Source organism: Dermacentor andersoni, chromosome 8 (genome assembly GCF_023375885.2).
Source record: "Dermacentor andersoni chromosome 8, qqDerAnde1_hic_scaffold, whole genome shotgun sequence".
Taxonomy (NCBI): domain Eukaryota; kingdom Metazoa; phylum Arthropoda; class Arachnida; order Ixodida; family Ixodidae; genus Dermacentor; species Dermacentor andersoni.
Genome location: NC_092821.1, coordinates 58,138,619 through 58,162,572, shown reverse-complemented (window position 1 = coordinate 58,162,572; position 23,954 = coordinate 58,138,619). Strand labels below are relative to the sequence as shown.

The 23,954-nt window shown below is 45.5% G+C and overlaps 1 protein-coding gene across 2 annotated transcripts in view; it reads right to left on the bottom strand.

Annotated features, from left to right (window-relative positions):
• LOC126526250 (cholesterol 7-desaturase nvd-like) overlaps window positions 1–23,954 on the bottom strand; it is a 53,169-nt gene that overhangs the window by 6,924 nt on the left and 22,291 nt on the right. For both annotated transcript variants that reach the window (XM_072289697.1, XM_072289696.1), the window contains exons 5-6: window positions 17,487–17,675; window positions 16,676–17,097 (exon numbers count right to left, since the gene is read on the bottom strand). In XM_072289697.1, coding sequence (XP_072145798.1) covers window positions 16,676–17,097; window positions 17,487–17,675 — 611 coding nt within the window. The remainder of the gene's footprint in view (window positions 1–16,675; window positions 17,098–17,486; window positions 17,676–23,954) is intronic.

The following is a 23,954-nucleotide window of genomic DNA, read 5'->3' as shown; positions in this document are numbered from 1 at the left end:
TTGCTTCCAGTTGCCAATTTTGCATGAAAAATGCTGTACAATTAGCGAAAAACCAGACGAAGTAACGGGTGACATTCGTACTGCTTATGGGATTAACGGTTATTGCAGGGTTTGGTCATAGACGCTGTTTCGCACGACATTTGACACATTATATAACCTATATCACGGGTGTATGGTTCCGAAGATATGCCAGCGTCGCGGCGAGCCGTCACTCGATGAAATAATGAAGCAAAAGGAAACGTTAAACGCAACTGGCGTTGTCTCCGGCTGCAACTCGTTCCACGAGCATACAGACCAGATGACTACGAACTGAACCTCTTTCCTGGTCACTGGATCATCCTAAGCAAAGAAGGTTGAACTAACGAAGCAACAACGATGCGCTTGACCGTTGCAATAGATGGTGACAACTGAACGCATCTCGAGTTAATCGCGCGGGCACCGAATCGATGCGGAAACTGTCCTTCAAAATCCGGGAGATGCCGATAACTACTGCCATCCAAAAGGAGTGAAAAAGGCAGCAAAATGTTGACCGCCGAATAGCTGCCACGTCTCAAGATTGATATGGCGGCGCTTTAGGAATGTGTGTGAGGAGTGGTGGCGCGGGTGGGGGGGTATGCCGCTTAGCTTCGGGGGGGGGGGGGGGGGGGGGCGGTGCGTGCCTGGCCTGAACCATCTTTCACTTGGAAGACCGCGCAGAAGATTATGGGCAGGGCGAGAGAACACGGCAAACCCTTGCTTTATATTTCTGTCCGTTTCCTGTGCGCTGATTAAGCCAAATATGAATTTCTGCTAACAAGTCCAAATGTTGATTCCTGCAAAACTTCGTAGCTCTGATTACCTTGCTCACACGAGAAAGTTGAGTGCGCCCAATAATGGCCCTCCCAGGCGTGGATAGGCGCTTTTAGTTGTGGGCGCACTTACTACTATAAAAAAGCGGCAAATAAATCACAGACCAGGCAGAAAAAGTGGCTGATCATCGCTCTGTCTAAAAGGTGCCTTTTACCTTACCCGCTCTTTTTCAGCTGTTTTGGCATACATATGATGCTTTCTTTGTCTATCTTATTCAAGAGACAAAAACGAAATACTTGCTCAAACAGATAGCACACACACAATGGTACATTCGGCTGTCACCAGCAGCCACCAGTAGCACCAGTGGCTAATCCCACCTGTAGCCTACAACCACTCAACTCATTCGGCTGGTCGAAATCGATCGCTTGGAACACATTCACCTGGTTCTTTCAGAGCATCGCCTTTCACTTCAGAGCGCTCGGAGGCGCCCCCATATTCGACCTAGGAGCGCGAGCGAGATCTAGTGGACGAGCGGCATGTGATTTTTGCAACTGTCGCTGATGTCGCGGCTTCTTCAGCGGCTGCATAAGGCGGATGCGCGGCTTGTTGATTCAGCATTCTTTTTTACAACAGAAGCGTGACGACTTTCTCTTTCCGGCCACCGATTGCTCTGGCTAGCGGCCGAAATTTCGACTCTGGAACGCTTCTCTGGCTCCGATCTACACCACGGAGGCAGTTGATGCCGCGATCGAAGCTATAGTTCAGAAGCATCTCCTGGCCTTCGAGGATATATTCACAACGTACAACCTCACCATGCTCGAAATCAACACAAAGTCTATCTTGACAGGATTCCGAGCCTTCCCACCCAAGTCACCACCACAACGAATCAAGTGGCCACTCTCCCAAGCCAGGTCACTGGCCTAACAGCCCAGGTCAACAGTTTCATAGCGCACGCAAAGAAGAATTACGTTATGAATTCTTATCTCGACAGCCTTCTCAGCACCACCGAACAAGGCAGAAAGAAGGCTCACACGAACAGTCACAATGCCTCCCACTCAATCTCACCCAACCGTGAATCTGCCTCTGAAACTGAAAAGCCTAATTATGGCAACACCTAAAACCACAACGAGGAGCCCGCAAGAAACCCTGCGCATCTGGCAATGGAATTGCCGGTCCTTCCACCTCCGCTATGCAAACCTACGAGAACTCGTCAAACAGGACCATCCCGATGTCACTGCGCTACAGGAACTCAACGCCCACAATGTTCGACTTCAAGTCTACGCCACTCATACACAGCCCAGCGCACAGCCACCCTAACCAAGAAAACTCCCACAACACAAGAACACGAAATAGAAGACCTCCCCATCGAGCGCACCCTACTGGAGATTTTGCCAGACGAAAAAACGCACCGAAGCCTCTTTATCGCCAGCATATACAGCCCTCCTGACGACCAACTCCTGGAATTTATTTACTTATTTATTCACAAATACCTTACAGGCCTTCGAGAAGACATTGTGTAAGGGGGGAAATACGGTAACGTATTCGTATAGAATTGGAGAAAAATAAACATCAGTACAATGAAAGGAATATTCACGCAACATGGAAAATTAATACGACATTAGCAAATAAAATATGAAGAGCAATAACAAAAAACAGTAAACACAATAGCATAATAATATTATAAACGTATTTGCATGTATACAGTAATAAGTATAGTAAAAAATTAGTATCACTGAAATTCATTTTTAACTTGTAGAGAAATGCAGGAAGAAATTAAAAGGCAAGACGTGTTAAATGGTTGAAACGGCATATTGATAGATTAGAAGATTGTGAAATGCACTGTGTTTCGAATGGCAAGCGATGTTATCTGGTAAAGAGTTTCATAAACGGACCGCACGGGGCAAAGCTGATAAATTAAAAGCGTGTGTATTGCCATAAATTCGGGTGTAGCTGAACTGATTGTTCAGTCTGCGACGTCGAGGATGCTTTATTCAGGTTTGATAAGGATAGGCCAACTGTGTGAAAGGATATATGAAATAATAATAGACGCGAAATATCACGGCGAGTAGTTAGTGGTTGCAACGAAAGATCGACTTTTATCTGGGTTACACTTGACTGCTTACTATAGTTTTTTGAAATGAAACGGCTCGCTCTATTCTGGATGCTCTCCAGGAGTTTGATTATGTATTTTTGATGAGGAGGCCATATACAAGAGGCGTACTCAATTTGTGGCCGTACAATAGTTATGTAAGCTAGTTTTCTTAGTGGTGACGGCGCAGTTCTTAAGTTGCAGCCCAGAAATCCTAATGCTTTGGAGGCGTTAGCCGAAATGGAGGTGATGTGATTAGTTCATGAAAGATTGTGCGTAAGGAACACTCCTAAGCACTTATATTCCGTGGTATGGTCAATTATGTTAGAATCCAAATTATAAGAAAAGTGAGAGTTGACAGTTCGAGAAAAGGAAACTACTTTGCACTTTGACTCGTTTAGGGACATGAGCCACGTAGCACACCAATCACTGATATGTTCAAGATCATTCTGTAGTGCCGCGTGGTCAGCAGAACAGTTAATTGAATGGTATACCATTCAGTCGTCAGCAGCAAATAATTGTACAGAAGAGGCTATATTACTCAGTAAGTAGTTAATGTAAATTAAAAAGAGAAGAGGTCCTAGTACACTGCCTTGAGGTACATCGGAGGTGAAGTCAGACAGGGCAGAGGAAAAGTTAACAGATCGCGATTAGAAAAAAAATTACGAATCCATGATATATTAGTGAGTCAAGTTTAATTGCAGAAAACTGATATCAGGCGACTATGGGCTACACGATCGAATGCTTTCGAGAAATCCAAAAAGATGCAGTCAATTTGTTTATTACTGTTCGTATGAAAGTAAGTCTGACGTGGATTCTAGTAGTCGGGTATCGCAAGAAAATTGTTTTAGGAAACCATGCTGTTTCGGGTAAAAAAAAAAGTTATATTCAAGATGAGAATATATGTGGGATGCGATAATGTGTTCTAACATTTTACAGCAAATGCACGTTAGTGACATACGACGGTAATTTTCACGAGAAGTCTTGTTACCTTCCTTAAACACAGGCGTAAGGAACACTCCTAAGTACTTATATTCTGTGGTGCCGTCAATTATGTTAGAATCCAAACTGTTGCTGTCTTCCAGTCTGTAGGAAGCATAACATTTGTAAGGGATTGGTCAAATAGGTGTAGAAGAATATTGCTGGACAATAGTACTGCGTTTTTTTAGTATTTTATAATTTATACATCTATGCCAAAGGATGAAGACATCTTAAGGTTATCTACGCAGTGGCGCGAGCGCTAACCAACCGCGCCGCTGCAACCGACCGTCCAAAGTGGTGTAGTGCCAAGGACCGCATGACGACGTTCAACGAACTTACACAGTTCCACCGCCTGGCTCGAAGGACTTTCCCACCCTCGCACCCTGGGCTGAGCCGAGCGGAGGCGGGGCTGTTCAGACAATTGCAAACTGGTTCCTTACCCACCCCAGTGTTAATGAATCATCTGTACCCGAAATTATATGTGAGTGATGTGTGCCGCGTGTGCCAGCGGGAGAGGGCCACCCTGACGCACATCCTATGGGATTGCACCAAGTTCCCCGACGAAACTTCGACAAGTACAACGATTCCGCCGCGACTCGCGGCTGCGGCGGAATGCTACGACCAAGAAAGCCAAACCACGTCACGGCGCCATTTAGTCATGGTGTCGTTCTGCAGGCGATTAAATGAAGTTCTTTCTCTCTCTCTATAAGATGGACTACGCCTTTTAAAGTGATAGTGATGGGAGCCATGCACTGGAAATCAAAATCGGGTACAATAGGTATGTTAGAACTACCTTCTCTTGTAAAGACGGATGTGAAAAATGAGTTGAATGCTGTCGGACACTGTCAGGAATAGGTGAGCGGTTTTTATCCTGCAATGAAATATTACTGCACTTATTACTAGGGTTATCTATGCCACAGAATTTACTTAGATTACTTGCAAGTATTCCTGGTAGATCTTGAGAAATATTTATCCTTGGCGACCAAGAAAGCTGTGCAGTACTCTTTTAGATAGCTTTTGTATCTATCCCAAGCCAATGTTGTTTGTACGCTCTTCGCCTTTTCATATAGGCGTTTTTCTTGTTTCTTATTCTGTGAAGAATGGCAGTAAACCATGGATTGGAATTATCGTTACTTATAGTAACAAGAGGGACGTGCTTTTCAATTAACGCAGACAACGTATTTCTGAATAGAACCCAATTTTCGTAGACAGATCTGCTGTAAAAGGATGGCTCCAATACATCGATAAAAGGTTGCCTAGCTCTGAGTTAATTATACTATCATCATCATCATCAGCCTGATTACGCCCACTGCAGGGCAAAGGCCTCTCCCATACTTCTCCAACTACCCCGGTCATGTACTAATTGTGGCCATGTTGACCCTCCAAACTTCCTAATCTCATCTGCCCACCTAACTTTCTGCCGCCCCCTGCTACGCTTCCCTTGCCTCGGAATCCAGTCCGTAACCCTTAATGACCATCGGTTATCTTCCCTCCTCATTACATGTCCTGCCCATGCCCATTTCTTTTTCTTGATTTCAACTAAGATGTCATTAACGCGCGTTTGTTCCCTCACCCAATCTGCTCTTTTCTTATCCCTTAACCTTACACCTATCATTCTTCTTTCCATAGCTCGTTGCGTCGTCCTCAATTTAAGCAGAACCCTTTTCGTAAGCCTCCAGGTTTCTGCCCCGTACGTGAGTACCGGTAAGACATAGCTGTTATACACTTTTCTTTTGAGGGACAATGGGAACCTGCTGTTCATGATCTTAGAATGCCTGCCAAACGCACCCCAGCCAATTCGTATTCTTCTGATTATTTGAGTCTCATGATCCGGATCCGCAGTCACTACCTGCCCTAAGTAGATGTATTCCCTTACCACTTCCAGTGCCTCGCTACCTATCGTAAACCGCTGTTCTCTTCCAAGACTGTTAAACATTACTTTAGTTTTCTGCAGATTAATTTTTAGACCCACCCTTCTGCTTTGCGCATGCATTGCACTTGGTCCCCTGAGTTACTAAGCAAGGCAATATCATCAGCGAAGCGCAAGTTACTAAGGTATTCTCCATTTACTCTTATCCCCAATTCTTCCCAATCCAGGTCTCTGAATACCTCCTGTAAACACGCTGTGAATAGCATTGGAGAGATCGTATCTCCCTGCCTGACGCCTTTCTTTATTGGGATTTTGTTGCTTTCTTTATGGAGGACTACAGTGGCTGTGGAGCCGCTATAGATATCTTTCAGTATTTTTACATACGGCTCGTCTACACCCTGATTCCGCAAGGCCTCCGTGACTGCTGAGGTTTCGACTGAATCAAACGCTTTCTCGTAATCAATGAAAGCTATATATAATGGTTGGTTATATTCCGCACATTTCTCTATCACCTGATTGATAGTGTGAACATGATCTATTGTTGAGTAGCCTTTACGGAATCCTGCCTGGTCCTTTGGTTGACGGAAGTCTAAGGTGTTCCGGATTCTATTTGCAATTACCTTAGTAAATACTTTGTAGGCAACGGACAGTAAGCTGATCGGTCTATAATTTTTCAAGTCTTTGCCGTCGCCTTTCTTATGGATTAGGATTATGTTAGCGTTCTTCCAAGATTCCGGTACGCTTGAGGTCTTGAGGCATTGTGTATACAGGGTGGCCAGTTTTTCTAGAACAATCTGCCCACCATCCTTCAACAAATCTGCTGTTACCTGATCTTCTCCAGCTGCATTCCCCCTTTGCATAGCTCCCAAGGCTTTCTTTACTTCTTCCGGCGTTACTTGTGGGATATCGAATTCCTCTAGACTATTCTCTCTTCCATTATTATCGTGGGTGCCACTCGTACTGTATAAATCTCTATAGAACTCCTCAGCCACTTGAACTATCTCATCCATATTAGTAATGATATAATTACCTTTATTGTAGTCTCTAACTTGCTTTGTGGTGAAACCGGTGGACGCGCACGGAATTTGATGGTCACTTGGAGTAGCTGGTGAGCACCGAATCCATCTAAGTAAGTTGTGTGTGACAGTTTCTGGAGCTGCTGTTAAAATGAAATCCGGAAGATTGGAATTACGAGTCGAGTGATTAACTACTTGAAATAGGTTAAAATCGAATGTTCAGGTAATAAAGCTTGCGGATATATGACACGATGAGGATAAATTAAACCAGTCAATTAAAGGGAGATTAAAACCTCCGAATAGATACATTATATCTACCTGATACAGAGCAATTACTTCATTAATACTGCTATATGTAATGCAGTTAGGAAGGAAAAATCAGAATCCGGCACACGGTAACAGTTACCGAGCATTATATTCACGGTTGATACGAAGCAGGCCACCCAAATGATTTCGAAGTTAGTATGGGTTTTAACAACTGAAGATGTGATATTCTTTTTAATTCCTATCATGACACCACCCCCTCTTTTCTTATACCATTCGCGACTGCATATGTTGTAAGTTGTGTTACTGGGGAAATTTTCGTTGTCAGTTATTTCAGGGTTTAACCTGGTTTCGGTAAAAGCAAGATAATCCGAATTGCAGTCGTCAAGAGAAGAAACAAGATCGCGCTTTGACATAATACGACGGGTATTAGCAAACGATAATGATCAGAATGAGGAAGTATGCGTTTGATTCCGTTTATGGTGATTGTGCACATGAGTATTGTGCCAGAGCTATTGACCATGACAAGTGCATGAGTTGCGACACCGTAGGTGTACGTCTCAGAGTCTATGAGCATTCGGTCGACATGCAACTTAACCGCCTTGTTTTTATTTTTAGTAAAAATAATTCATTTCCGCCTCGCTTGTCGCGTTGCGGGTGAAAATTCCTCGTGGATTGAAAACGTTGATCCCTTAAGTTTAGACGCTGAAGCCAAGATGCGCTCTTTGTTTTTGAAAAAAGTGGCCTTTGCTATTATAATTGGCCTGCACTTTTCTTGCGAATGTTTGATCAAATGGCGAACGTGCTCGAATTGTTGACCTGTCGAGGTAACACGAAGTTTTTCTGAGAAACGCTTGAAAATTTTTTGCTCAGACGCAGCCAAATTTCTTTAGGATCATCATCTATTGCAAAAAATAAGATTCGAGCGGCGTAGTCTATTTTCAGCGTCATTACATCTTGAAGCTATTGCTGCCAATTGCTTGGAAACATTGCTTACAGCCTCAGCATTTGTCCCGGCTTCGGCTGTGCAATGCGAAGAAATGGCGGATCCTAATTTTATGATTTTTGCACTGAGCAGCTTGACTTCGTTTTCTGCTGCCTCCTGCTTTTGTTTCGTGTTCTTGAGTTCCGCGATTAAAGCAGCGTGACTACTTTCAAGCTTTCGAATGGATTCTAGAGCCTGGGCAAATGCACCAGCTTCATGTTTGGACATTGGACCAGGGTTTGGTTCACTCCTCCAGAAAGTATGAGTAGAAGGGCAGATGAAGCACTGTGAATGTTAGAATCCAACAGCAAGAACCGCTTAAACAAATCATGAAGCTCTACAGGGCAGGACACCGCGCATATACAGTAGTTACTGCTCCTAACACACGCCGAATTATTCAGGTAACTGACCTGTAGCATAAATCAACGTTAACTTGCCATTCCCTACGCGATGTCATGCCCAAGGTACGTTGTCGATGGCTGGCTCTTATGGCTTCCACACGCTCTGTGGAGCGTAGTCGTTGCACGTCCGGGTTGCCAATAGGTGAAGCAAGTTTCGTCCAGGACCGGCTTCCAGCGCTATGATGCAGACAGTGGTAGCAATAACTTGGCACCAGAGTGCTGGCTTGGAAGCCAAGAACAGACCGCCAAGGAGATAGCGCCCTGTAACATGAACCAGCGTGAGCGTCCCATCCCCGATGCGATGTCGTGTCCCTTCGACCACTTTATCCGTGAACTTAGGAAACGTACGAAAGGCCGTCTAGTTGTCATCATGGAAGATTTTCACGTCTCACATGCAGCATGGGCTTATCCAAACACCGCCGAAATGGGAGCCCTAGTGCACGACACTGCCGAACAACACAGGCTGACCCTCTGGAACGACCCGCTACAGGACACCAGAGTCGGAAACAGCGTCTCCAGGGACACGAACCCGGACCTAACCTTCACAGCCAACGTCCCCTGGTCGGAGTGGAGCCGACGCTCAGAAGCGATCACCACATTCTCCAACTAGACGTTGTCCACAACCGGAAACCGACGAAGACTGGAGTTTTCCGCCTAACAGACTGGAAGTCCTTCTGCGTCCACTTCAGTGGCAACACAACCATAGACAACATCGACTATTAGTTCAGGGGCCTTCTCATCTCCGCAGAAAGCCATACTAAACATGCAACTAAGCACCAACACCCCCGCAATCGACCCACATCTCCATCTATGGGGGGCCAAAATAAGCATCCTGAGGAGGTGGAAGAGACGGAAATTCAGTAGAAAACTTCAGCAACGAATCGCCCTTCTCACCAAACAGGCCCAAGATTACGCGGAGCAACTTTGCAGGGAAAATTGGCACACCTGGTGTGACAACACACAAGGAACACTCAGCATCAAGAAAACCTGCACCTCCTACGCACTCTCTTTGCTACCGATCATACCAAAGTGCAACAAAGGCAAGACCTGCGCAGACTAATCCACAACCACGCTATATCGAAGCACGATCTGTTTCGCGAGCTTCAGCAGAAACTGAGCAGCGACAAGCCCACTTCGTCGGCGAGCGGCAAGTCAAACGACGGTGCAACAAGGCCAACCCTGAATCGAACATTTACGCAAACAGTGCTCCACGCAGCCTTAGTCAAACCCACTATAAACAGCAGTTCCGGCAATGTCAGAATCACTAATAAGCTCCTACGTAACCTCCCGCTATCGACCCCCACAGCTCTCCTCCACTACTACGACTGCTGGGGAAGAGGGGACCTACCAGCAGCCCAGAAGCATTCGGAAGTCACCATGATTCCAAAACCCAACAAACCCCTGTATCGAAAACCTCCACCCATCTCCCTCACGTCCTGTGGGCAAACTCCTCGAGCACAAGGTCACGACCGGTTAACACCATATCTCAAGGACAACGTATACCTGCCGCACACCATGTTCGGTTTCCGACAGCATCTGTCCACGCAGGACGTCCTCCTGCTCCTCAACGAAGACCTGCTCGACTACCTTGATCGCAGACCCAAATAATCAATCCTAGCAATCGACGTAAAAGGCGCGTTCAACAACGTGACCCGCGAAGCCCTACTACACAACCTCAAAGGTACAGGCTGTAGAGCCCGGATCTGTAACTACATCAGCAGCTTTCTGACGCACCGAATAGCCCCAGTAGGCGTCAGTAACTTCCGCAGCGATAAATTTCAGCTACCCAACAAAGTAACCCCCAAGAATAAGTCATTTCGCCCATCCTTTTCAACGTCGCAATGATCAAACTACCAAATCAACTCAACGCCATCCCAAACATACACCACGCCCTTCACGCCCGCGACGTCACGGTCTGGACCAAAGCACCTACTACCGGACAACAAGAACGTAATCTACAAAAAGCATTTGATACCATCGAAAGATACCTCCGAGACAGCCTTTTCCAATGCACACTCGAAAAGTCGGAGCTTCTCGTCCTGAGAACACGGACACGAGCAAGACCACCCAGCTATATCGAACCCGATCCTTGCGTCTTCCTCAGCGGAGCCAAATCTCTACAGTCCTTCAAATACTGGGGCTTTTCAACCACAAGGACGGATCAGGGGCGGCCACTCTCCCGCGTCTCCAGAGCACACTATCATAAGTTACGCACCTCGTCAAGAGGATCACAAACCAAAGAAGCGGACTGAAGGAGCAAGACACACTAAGGATAATCCAAGCCCTCGTAACTGGCCGTATCACCTACGGAACTCCTGACACTCAAGTCGGCTGAAATCAAGAAACTTAACGTCATTCGAAAGGCAATCAAAGTAGCCTTGATCCTTCCACCAATGCCATCAACGGAGAAACTCCTCAAGCTCAGCGTCTACAACACGTAGGAAGAGCTCATCGTGGCTCACAAAATCAGTCAACTAGAGCTGCTCAAATTCACACCCACCGAACGTGCACTCTTGCGCTACCTCAACTTATAGTGAAAGCTACGTTGCCGAAACAGGCCAGAAAGCAAGAAACTCACCGGCACTCCGGGAGTGTACAGCGTTGCACGTACGCCGCGCAATGTGCATCCAACTTACCATAAGTAGCGTCGGCAAAGCATAATTCGCGCTCTCAGCAGCAGGAGATACGGGAGAGACCCTGATATAAGATACACTGATGCTACCCAGTATATTAAACGAAGCGCCTTCACCGTAAGCGTCACGGATCACCAAGGCAAAAAAAACTCTCAGCTCACTCCATCTGGGCAAGATCCGCCGAGACCACAGAAAAAAGGGCAATCGCTTCGGCAATAACAGCTTGCACTGAAGTAGCACTAATCCTGCCTGACTCCCAAGTGGCACCTCTGAACTATCAAAAAGGATGCATATCAGAAAGTACAGTCAAGATGCTTCGAAATCACATCGCAAGCGCTCCGCTTCCCGAAACACACATCAACTGGATTCAGGCCATCGGGCGTGACAGGAAATGAGGCAGCACACGCAGCTCCTCGCGAGAATACTGCCATCACACACCAGGCCGGCCATCAGTGTTGATGACATCACTCTAAACTACTTGGAGCTTCTGCAACACCACCGACTCCACAGAAGAACGTACCCTTCACCACATACCCTGCCTGAGCAGAAAGAGGAGTCATCCTCCACTGCCTACAGACAAATACCTATTTACACGGAATAATGATGCACATACTCCATCCTGCGCAGTACTCGTACAAATGCACCCACTGTGACGTCCTAGATGCCCTGCACCACATGATCCAGGATTGACCACTGCTTGACACATACACGGACACCACGTCACAAGCTCAACAAGACGACTCTGAACAAGGACGCCTCAAAGAAGCACAAAATGAGCACTTCAATTATTTTTAACCCACCTATTCCTTACAATGTTCTGCCTGCGACTCATCGTTCGCCTAACTGTGTGTCTCGTTTTCCTTCATAACTTTTGTGTGTAGCACTTCTGAAGCCACTGAAGCGCGATGCTTTTTGGCTCGGTATATTTAAGTGTCCAAGTTCTTGTGCATAAATTTGAGAATGTGGCTTGATTTTTTTAAACGTATGCTGGTAGGCTCCCACCCTTCAGTCTGACCTTCCGAATGAAAAAAAAAAAAAAAAAACCTTAACAGCCTCTACCGTGCAGTAAGCAGCCAGCTACACGAAAGAAAATCGCGTGACAGGCGTGCTTTATTCGCGGCTTGTCATAGAATAAGAGCTGCGCGCATTGCGTTTGGCCCCTTAATCGTGGTATAATGTATGTACATGCTGCATCCTGTTGATTCATTGTAAAGCGACGTAAGTGAAGTTTGTTGACTTCACGCATTTTGAAAGTTTCTTTTTTTTTTTGAAGCCACGCATATGTAATCAACACATGAGTTGCCTGCACTGCTTAAATTTTCCGCATACGGTACTTTGCCGCGCCACGGATGGCCAAAGCGGCACTGCCATGGAGAGCAAACCACTGAATTACTGCTCGATAGCTATTAATGCGAAAGCATTATTTATTTACTATTCTTTTATTTACAAATACTGCAGGCCCTATTCGGGCCCAAGCAGGAGTGCTTACATCAATGCTAATAAACAAGACAAGAAATAAAAGAATATAAATAAGACAGGGACATCAGCATCTGCAATTTAGAATTATCAACAATAAATATGAAGTAGGAACAATACTCGCACTTCGCAACTCAACAACAAAGTGAAATACCATACACACAACAGTTCACTGCATTGAGCATATATTAATTAAATTTAATAAAACAAACACGAGGATTTATTAATTTCCTTCCTTGTGTGCAGGATGCTAATAATTAAAAGAAAGATTATTCAACAGATGAACGAACGATTGTGTCGTATTATGTTAAGGTAACTAAATAGTTAACTGTTTTGTTGTGGTGTGTACGGTGAAAGCGCATGGACGGCTCGGTTATGTGACTGACGCGGTATTTTAAGGTGACCATGGTAAAGCCGATAGGTAAATTTTAATCTGGACACCACCCTACGATGACCGCGTTTTTTTTTTCATCTTTGCCCTAGATCGTGAAGGAGATAGGATCGAGAAGCACGAATAGGTGGAATGATAAACATCAAGGGTAATTTCTGTACCCTTTCTATTTTTGTAATTACATATTGTTGATAAGGGCTCCAGATTTGGTCCACATATTCTAATTTTGTCCTGATGAGAGCTTTGTTTGCTGTTAACTTTTCAGCGGGTGACGCATGAGGTAGTTTCCATTTGAAAATTACTAGTTTTTTCACTGCGTTACTACAACGATTATCTGTATGGGGTACCCAACTTAAGTTACTCGTGAGTGTAAGACCCAAATAATTCACCTGCAGAGTTTTTTTAACATAAGCATATGTAATGGTTTAAGCTCATTCTAAATGCTTTTTTTTGTTACTAAGTGTTATGCTCGCCGTTTTCGTAGTATTGAGCTTCAAGCCCCATTTGTCACACCATATGTACTGATTGAATGCAATGCACTATTAAGTCAGACTTGTACAGTGTTGATTTATGCTGGTATAAGCAACACAGTCATCCGCAAGAAGTCAGATCTTTACAGCTGGTTGGACTCATAAATATATATTATTTGTATAAAACAAAAACAACAGTGGAATGAGCACCGACCCTTGTGGTACTCTTGAGTGTACATCGAGTGTATCAGATGCAGTCATTAAGAGGAAGCTTTAGCTCGGATGCTCCTATCTAAATACATATAAAAGGAGAATTCGATTTTCTCGGCAACCACTGCACCAAATTTGACGAGGTTTTTTGCTTTTAAAGGGACACCTTAAAATCTAGGGACTGTTGGTTTCGAATTTTTTATTTAGGTCAATTTTTCATTAAAAATTGGCGAAAATCAAAAATTTTCAGGAAATGAAATTATCATGTTTACAACTCTAACTCGGCAATGAAAAATGATATCACAATTCCGTGAATTGTATCTAACAGCACATCTTAAGAGGACAAAATTGATATGTCACACAGGAATCTCAAAAAATTTAGTAATATAAAAATACAGCTTTTGCAGAACCCTTGTACACGAAGTAACAAACTCGTGTAAGATATAAAATGACAAATTCTATTTGTCCGCTCTTAATAGTCTAATGGGTGCCGTTTACAGAACCGCGACATCTGTCCTTGATGCACAGGTATTAATCTGTAAACTTCGTGCATCTATTATTTTCAAGCTTGCGAATTTTTGAAAATTATTTTAACAACATTGACGCCCTAAATCGAAATTCCACTTCCAGCAGGCTCTAGAATATAACGTTACCTCTCAAATGCAGCAAATTTCACTAAAATCGGTCCAGGGGTTATCTCAGAAAAACGTTTTTGCGTTTTACATGTATTTAAATAAGCCGCGTCGGAGTTGGGCCCGAGCTAAAACTTCCTCTTAACAGCCACGTATTACTTCCTTGAAGCTAAGTGGCATGTTATCCAGCGAACAATGTGTTCAATACCAATAGCATACAGTTTAGTTACTACACCATCATGCGGAACAACATCAAACGCTTTAGAAAAGTCTAAATACTGCGTCAATATGACTCGTCATATTTAGTGAATTTACGAAATCGTTGGTTATTTCGACTAGCTGAGTTGCAGTGGACAGACCAGTCCTGAAGCAATGTTGATTGTTAGGAAGCAGTTGGTTATTTTCTAGATGTATCATAATCGCCTTAAGTATAATATGTTCTAACAGCTTACAAATTGTGGATGTTAGGGAAACTGGTCTGTAGTTGTTTAATTCTAATGGAGATCCAGACTTAGGATTTGAGAATATCCTCGCGTGCGCCAATCGTCGGGTATCACAAAAGGTTCTAACGAGGTTGTACATATTTTATACAAATACTCTGTCACCCAGGTCGCATATCCGTTAAGAAAACGTCTGATATTTGATATGCCCCATGAAGCGAAAAGTCCGGCATCCGTCCAGCGTTAACATCCGATCGTACCAAAACCCACGTGAATAAGTGATGGCGACCCGTTTCAATGTCAAATAAAGCCGGCCTGGCTCACACCTAAACAATTGACTTTGCCCAATTCGAAAATTGAGTTGACCCGCGTTTAAAACAGACCTGGGCCACTCCTCAAATTGACTTGGCCCACCCCCCAAATTTGGGTGATCCACCCCAAAAATTGACTTTCCCCAATTCGAAAAAAATTTTATTGACCCACGTTCAAAGCCGACCTTGCCCACTCAAAATTTACTTGGCCCACCCCTAAAATTGACTTTGCTCAATTCGAAAGTCGAGTTGACCCACGTTCAACACCGACCTGGCCAACCCTCAAAAGTTACTTTGTCCAATTCGAGCTCATGACAAAGGGATCCCGTCATGTGACATAGTCACGTGACCAAGTAAGGATCATAAGTTGCAAGGTCACATGACCAAGTGATGACATCATATGACAATGCCACGTAACCTGGATGTCGAAATAGTATGAACGTCAATATAGTCGACACGTCCAGACACGCCATACCCAAACACGCCGCTGCCTCCACAAAGAATGCAAGAAATATCGCGCGGAAGTGTCATAATGCTTTCGCAATCAATGCACGTAAGGAGATTTAAGTGCCTCTAACTTTATTTAGAGTGCTTCCGCTAGTTCATCGCACAGTCTTTTTCGAAAATATTGGCCAGCATGACCTATCGGAAATTTACCGCAATCACGCCAGGGTCATTGGGCGATTAATACCACAGTAACGCTTCAAATGGCTGGAACAACAAGCGCGCACACCGATTCTTCCGCAGCGCCCAGCAGCCGCTGGCAGAAAAAGCGTACCGTACGCAGCGCGCGCGAAGGAGGGTGTCGCTACTTTCCAGAATATAGGTGTTTAGTCACGGTGAGGTCAATCGGAGCGCACACGGCGTGTGTTCGAGCGTATGACTCGACGACCGGAGGGAGAAGCACGGTTGGCGCGGCAAAGTAGCTGGCAGCGATTCCGGAGACAGAGCATGACAAGTGACCGTCACCACGATTGAGGTGGGAGATGAGACGCGGGATGGCACCTCGATCTCCACAATGACAAGTAAAACGCTCCTCTCTCCTGACTTCAAGATAACGCGCACATAATCTGCTATGAACGTCCTGTAGTAACCATCAAAAGTTCTCCTATAAACGCTGTGTAACAACCTGAAAACGCCATTGTTACGAATACAAAAAAAATCTACAGCATGTCACCTAGAAGTCGCCGCAGACCATCAATTTGTGCCACTTTTCAGAAGCTCTAGGGGCTAGGCTACCGTTTAGCCGTTTAGTCATGTACGTAACAGTTCAATACTAGGTACCATGTTACTTGAACTGAAAGCAAGCGTCACCTCTCATGATTAATCGCGATAAAGTATATAGCTGCTCCTCTAACCATGCCCCCCCCACACACACAACTCAACTGCAAAGAGTTCATAGCTATCGCCTTGATGGGATGATTAAGGCGATCAGCCCAAGACAATTCTTATGTCCAAGTCATCCACATGCTTACTGGTCCTTGGCGTTAGAAAAAATTCGTCTACTCAGGATCCTTATCAGATAACAAAACGATTGCATATTTGTCCAACATGTTTATCTGCTCTTCCAGGCAGCACGATGAAGTAAACCGGCCGTTCCACCGCAAAATGTCCTGTTCAATCCACATTTCGCATTATTTCTAACAAAACGAGCTGGCAGGCTCTAACCTAAACCTAATGTCTGAAAAGAGGAGAAACTCAGTGTGTTTGGATGTACCTGGCGAGCCTCGACATGATGACGCAGATAGTCGGGCTTCCAGCCGAGTATAGATATGAAGGCCTCAATGACCACCGTAGCCTCGTGCTTGTTTGGGCTCCATGTAGCCACCCATTGGTGCTGGAAAAGGCGGCCCTTCCACGACTCGCCCATGTTCTTCTCGAAATCGGTGCCGTTGACCAAGCTGCTCGCCTTGTGGATCTTGTTGAAGTGACCCGAGTCGGCGCCATTCTCAGCTATGTCCTGGATGTGGCAGTGCACCGAGTGCTCGAATCGACCCGTAGACTTCGACTCTAGAGTGCGGCTCAATATGTCCTCTGGTACGTTCCATGAGGGTGCGTTGCCGTCTGCGTGGTACCATACGAACACCAGGCCGAGGAGTTCCTTAGACGTCCATACCTTCACCTTGGCGAAAGAAGGGGCTGCAGGAAGGAACGAGATAATTCATTGCGGCTTAAAATGCTCATCGCGGCTCATCGCTGGAGTATTACGCATATTATAGCTACTCTCAGGGCTTACTGTTAGGAGGCGCATTGCAATGAGAACTGTGTGAATGAATGCTTTACAGAGTGGAGATAATAGATAGTCTTGCCGGTACAAACACATATGACTCAGCACGGTGTTGTATTGGCGCTAAATTCGAACGATTCAATGCGCTCGCTGCTGAGAACAATAACCAGTGGCTACGTCCATCTTGCTGGGAGATATTTAGTGCACGCAGGACTTTGGTAGTTTGCGAACTGGCCGAATGAACCCTTCAACCAATGTTGTGTGAAATCGTCAGCTCTTAAAGTTTACCACGCCCACTCACCTTTGACGGAGTACGGCACGTGGATGCAAGATCCGTTTTTACAATCAAACTTCCATCCGTGGAAAGGACACTCGATGATGTCTCCCGCCACACGGCCCATCATTCCCAGGTGGGCGCCCAAATGTGGGCAGTATGCATCGAATACTCGTGCCGTTCCGTCCTCACATCGGACTGCGACAAATTCCTGACCTGCAGAAAATCCACAATTACGTGCGTAAATAATAATGCAAACTATGGGTTCGTTTCCTTGATTTTTGTTATTTATCCTTGTTTGTCCAGAGTCCGCTGTAGCATGTTCACTGTGATCGCGTGACCTGGCTGTAGTTATAAAGGATTTCTCGTTCCGACGTAATAGTTGGGCGGAAACCCACAGCGTGGAGATAAGTAATTAAGGGAAAATGAGACATACACCCAGTCGTAGCAATTGCAAGAAAGGAAACCCATATGGGTTCCTCGAAAGAAAAACCTCGCAGTTGAAGAAAATTCGTCCTGGTCTGGGACTCGAACCCAGGACCACCGCCTTTCCGGGGCAGCCGCTGTACCATCTGAGCTAACCAGGAGGCTAGCAGATGGCAGAGCGAAGTCGAATTTGTCAACTCGAAGCAAAGGCAAGAGTTTGACATAATAGTTCTGCACTTCATCCAATAGTTCATCCAATTGCTGCGATTGGGTGGATGTCTCACTTTCCCATAATTTCTCGTTCTGAAAAAAATTAGTTGGAAGTTGGCGCCCGTCCTGGCGTTGTCGGAGAAAGCACGAAACGGTTGTCGCAGGATAATTTATTTGTTCGTGCCTTCAACAAATGGTACTGCAGTTCCTATGCGATCCACCGATGTAAATAGAACGGCGATAGCTTCCACGCGCCAGCAATGCATGCACTGGACCAGTGGGATAGTCGCCCTAGGATATTTATGTCGTGCGTAGTTCTCTTTTCCTACATATCTATAGGACGACTACGCTATGCACCTCTTATGTACCCATGCAGCGTATGGCTGCATTTAATTACCTTTCTCACTGCTTGCGCTGACCGCGTAGGGGCGTCAAAGGCTTTCATTTGTTGCAATGAGATAACGAAAGCATATTTCCTTCCCTTAAAGCTTCTTAGCAGCTCTCTTGTGAGCCGTGGAGGTAAATCATACAATGTGTACGTTGTGAGCGAGCTGGTAAACGAACCCACTTTACTGTTGCTGTCGCTTTTACGGTAACTTTCAAAATTAAACATATATGAGTATGAATCGGCTCACCAAACTTCCTATACAGGTCCGTTGCTTTTGTTCATAGATCATGGGCGTAGCTTTACAACGGTGATCTACATTTTAATACAGCTACAATGCAGATGGCACAAATACTGTCTGCTTTAATTGTTGTATGTGCTGTTTTTGAGCTCCTCGACGTTATATCTTGCGCGTTCTGCCGGCGCAAGCAGCGCACTCCAGTATTATCACTCCTGGCTTGTCGCGTTTTCGCTAGCGTGAGTACCCAAAGAATGCATATGTTGTTGCGGGGTAACAAAACCGTCACAAACTTGTCCCACTGAGGTTCAGTGCACGCAGAACTTACTTTCTCTCCACGACCGAGCTGCTTTTCGCTAACTGCGTCACAACGTCAGGAGCGGCGAGCGTACTTCAAAAGTGTCCCAAAACGTAACCAGCAAAATTAATTACGATAATGCTCGGGGTCAGAGAAAGCGTCACGAACTTGTCCCAGCAATATTCAGTACATGCGAAACGAACTGCGCCACACGCCCGAACTGCTTTTCGCTAACTGCGTCACAAGTCTCGGTTGCCTGCCGTAAAACCCTAAATAGCTTGAAATGCGTAGCAGATTGTCAAACAATATTTCTTACCTTTCCGTAGTCAATAGTGCAGTGGCGGGATGTCGAAGTGCACAAAAAGCGCAAGAATACAACGGGAGCCACAAGCAAGCTACGTCCAAAAGAAACGGGTCGCCCAACAGGCGAACTTCACATGCGCAGCCGGCCTGGCTCGCTTCAGTGGCGTGTCTGGCGCATGACGCATGCAAATGGCGCATATGTATGGCGTGTTTGGCGTGCCGCTAGCTTGTTGCTAGGTAACGCAACAAAAATAAGACTCAAATTATAAGTTCGTTTGTACTCAAAACTTTTAATTTTTAGCGAAAAAGAATTTTAATAAATAAAACGTCTAAATTAATTTTTTTTTTCGGTGCTCGCGTCAGCTAACGGATGGGATTAACACTAGGCGTGACGTGTTTGCTTTTGCCCGTTTTTGTCGAGTGTCCCCTCTTGTTCAATCGAAGCTATTCCAAAAAGCAAGCAAAAAAAAGCACGAGACATCTTGCGCCTACAAAGAGGAGGCGATATTTTCATGCTGTCACGTGACTGCCGCAGCGGCTCGCCGCCAGTTGGTGTGGCTGCTCTGCCGCAGCTGCGTTTGAACGCCGGCGCCGCGCCGCGCTCGTTTTACTGCTAGTGTGAATGGGGGCTTTCCGCGGCGACGATCGCTCCGAGATAGCGCCGGAGTAGCGCGTGTCGTCTGCTCACCGATGATGCCATCGATAAGGCATGCGGCAAGCGCGTCAAAACAAAGCGCTGCATGAACGGAAGTCTGTCTGCGGCGGCTGCAGAAGCAGGAACGGCACTGCACCGGGACTAGGCGAGGGGCGTCGCCGTAAAAAGCGGTGCGGCCGAACCCGAACCAGCGTCGGGACCTTCCTATAGAAAGCCGCAGCTGTGCATTCTGAATCGCGGCCACGCGTCAACCGCGCGCTGCCTTTCGGGTTCTCCCGATTAGTGAGGCATGCAGTCGCACCACTCTTAGCTCGTTTGCAACGTGCCGCATGATCAGATTGTCCGCGCCAACCAATATATCGCTAAACGAAAACACATATACAGCTGCGTTCGAATTTCGCATTAGGAAGTATCGCAATCATCGGTAAATGTTTTTCACTCCCAAAGGTCTTCCTAATCATAGAGTTTCATACAATTACTAGAGGAAACTGCGGCGCTAGTGTCTACGGGAGCTGCAAGCAGGATAGTTCAGCCAGCATGCGAATGATGTGTAGTATATGAATTTGCCTAAACTTCGTCCTTCTGGCTTTAACGGCTTCGTGTCTCTGCAAAGTGGTCATTTTAAAGAAAGTACTGCGTTATAAATAATGAAGTACACATTATTAAAGTTGTCAGACAGCAGAATTTGAACACAGGACGTCTAGCATAGAAGCCCGATATTGAAATAAGTATGCCACGAATGCATGCACAAGCGGAACCACTGCAGCTGCGATTATGCTTGCAGAGTCTTATCACCTTTTGTATTGAAAAAGTATAATTTTTTTTAGTTTAGTTCACTTTAGGCCCAGATAAACAGCAATAAACGAAGCCACAAGAACTTCTAAACCCAAACATGAAGATCAGACAAATTCATGTATTACTCATCATTCCCATGGTGGTCAAACGAAACTCTATGGTCCTAATGAGCGCACTAAATATACCTTTGAGTATATTCGAGCTATAACTTGCACTTGATCACAGAATATACCGCAGCCTGCGCGTCCCCGCACTGCGAGGGTGCTTTTAACTTACCTAAGATCTCAGGGAGATACTGTAATTATGCATATTCTTTTATGTGTGTGAGTTATGCGTGTGTCGCATGACCTGTGTGTATAATTTTGTTTACCACTGAAATAACCTGGACTAGCATGCTAGGCGTGCTAGCGATCAAACTCCTTCAGTTTTCATGAAAGAGCTGGAAACGTAACGGGCAACGTCGGTGATCAGGCGCGGCCGGTAATACCTTTCCTGTATCCTCGATAGCGTCCGGGAGAATCCGAGGTGCCCAGCGGTCGGATCGTCATGCAGGGCGTGCAGTACTTCTGGACGCAGCGCTGACTGAACAAGAGGGTAGTCGGCGCGGACCGGTGAGAAGTGCTTCTTTACTAGTATGTTGTTTTGAAGCGAGAACAAAGATAATCCTCGCTCAAATGCCTTAGGGACAACGTCGGTGTGCCCTTTCAAATACTCGACGAGGCCTTTTAGCTCCGGGTCTGCTCGTTGCAGTTCAGCGAAGTCTTCCGCGCGTATTATTCCAAAGAAGCCTTTGTCATCGTCGTCCTCTAGCGGCGGCGGGTCAATGGGGGCGCTTGACAGGCAATCGGCATCGGAGCGTTTTCGTCCAGACGTGCAGGTTACAGTGATGTCGTATTCTTGTAGACTGACGCTCCACCGCGCCAGTCGTCCTGAAGGAGCCTTTAAATTCGCTAGCCAACACAACGCGTGATGGTCGCTGATGACTTTGTATGGCCTGCCATATACGTAAGGGCGAAATTTCGTTGTAGCCCAAACGATGGCGAGACATTCCTTTTCGGTCGTAGAATAATTGCCTTCCGCTTTTGACAGCGACCAGCTAGCGTAAGCGATCACCTGGGCGAACCTGTGCCCACAAAAACAGGCTACACTTAAAGAACGGCGACAGCGGCGAACACAGTTGGCGATCGTCAAAATCTGAACAGCGGGTCAGGCGCGTCGGCTTTCATACATCAGTCGTCGAACGTTCCAGAGTGATCGCTGGGGCCTGCGTGTGTTCGACAAAGTTCTACATTAATTGCGTCGCGCATACATGCAATCAGATTACACAAGGTTCAGTCACAGACAGGGGATGGAACCATCGATAACATTCCAGAAACTTGATACGTGGTCGCCCGATAAAGATAAACAAGTACACGTGTCTATATATATATATATATATATATATATATATATATATATATATATATATATATATATATATATATATATATATATATATATATTCCCACGTGTTTGTCTTTCAGTGCAGAACGCACCTGCATGTGTATCGGAAGTTCTTCGAGTGGTATCGATGGTTCTATCCGTTGTCACCGAGCCTTCTGTAATCTGATTGTATGCGCGGCGCGAATTGTATAGTAATAGGCGCGGCACCTGCGATAATTCTGGAATCTTCAATGGCTCATGTACAAAAGCCGACGCGCTTGAGATTATATATAATCAACAGCCTGGTTACGCCCACTGCAGGGCAAAGGCATCTCCCATACTTCAACTACCCCGGTCACGTAATAATGGTGGCCATGTTGTCCCTGCAAACTTCTTAATCTCATCCGCCAACCTAACTTTCTGCCGCCCCCTGCTACGCTTCCCTTCCCTTGGAATCCAGTCCGTAACCCTTAATGACCATCGGTTATCTTCCCTCTTCATTACATGTCCTGCCCATGCCCAATTCTTTTTCTTGATTTAACTAAGATGTCATTAACTCGCGTTTGTTCCCTCACCTAATCTGCTCTTTTCTAACCCCTTAGCGTTACACCCATCATTCTTTCCATAGCTCGTTGCGTCGTCCTCAACTTAAGTAGAACCCTTTTCGTAAGCCTCCCGGTTTCTCCCCCGTACGTGAGTACTGGTAAGACACAGCTATTATACACTTTTCTCTTCAGAGATAATGGCAACCTGCTGTTCATGATCTGAGAATGCCTGCCGAACGCACCCCAGCCCATTCTTATTCTTCTGATTATTTCAATCTCATGATCCGGATCCGCAGTCACTACCTGCCCTAAGTAGATGTATTCCCTTACCACTTCCAGTGCCTCGCTACCTATCGTAAACTGCTGTTCCCTTCCGAGACTGTTAAACATTACTTTAGTTTTCTGCAGATTAATTTTTAGACCCACCCTTCTGCTTTGCCTCTCCAGGTCAGTGAGCATGCATTGCAATTGGTCCCCTGAGTTACTAAGCAAGGCAATATCATCAGCGAATATCAAGTAACTAAGGTATTCTCCATTAACTCTTATCCCCAATTGTTCCCAATCCAGGTCTCTGAATACGTCCTGTAAACACGCTGTGAATAGCATTGGAGAGATCGTATCTCCCTGCCTGACGCCTTTCTTTACTGGGATTTTGTTGCTTTTTTATGGAGGACTACGGTGGCTGTGGAGCCGCTAGAGATATTTTTCAGTTCTTTTACATACGGCTCGTCTACACTCTGATTCCGTAATACCTCAATACCTGCTGAGGTTTCGACTGAATCAGACGCTTTCTCGTAATCAATGAAAGCTATATACAAGGGTTGATTATATTCCGCACATTTCTCTATCACCTGACTGATAGTGTGAATATGGTCTGTTGTTGAGTAGCCTTTACGGAATCCTTCCTGGTCCTTTGGTTTACAGAAGTCTAAGGTGCTCCTGATTCTATTTGCCATATATATATGGCAAATATATATGGAAATGGATGTACCTTAGTAAATACTTTGTAGGCAACGGACAGTAAGCTAATCGGTCTATAATTTTTCAAGTCTTTCTTATGGATTAGGATTATGTTTGCGTTCTTGCAAGATTCCGGTACGCTCGAAGCCATGAGGCATTGCGTATACAGAGTGGCCAGTTTTCTAGAACAATCTGCCCACCATATCCTTCAACAAATCTGCTGTTACCTGATCCTCCCCGGCAGCCTTCCCCTTTGCA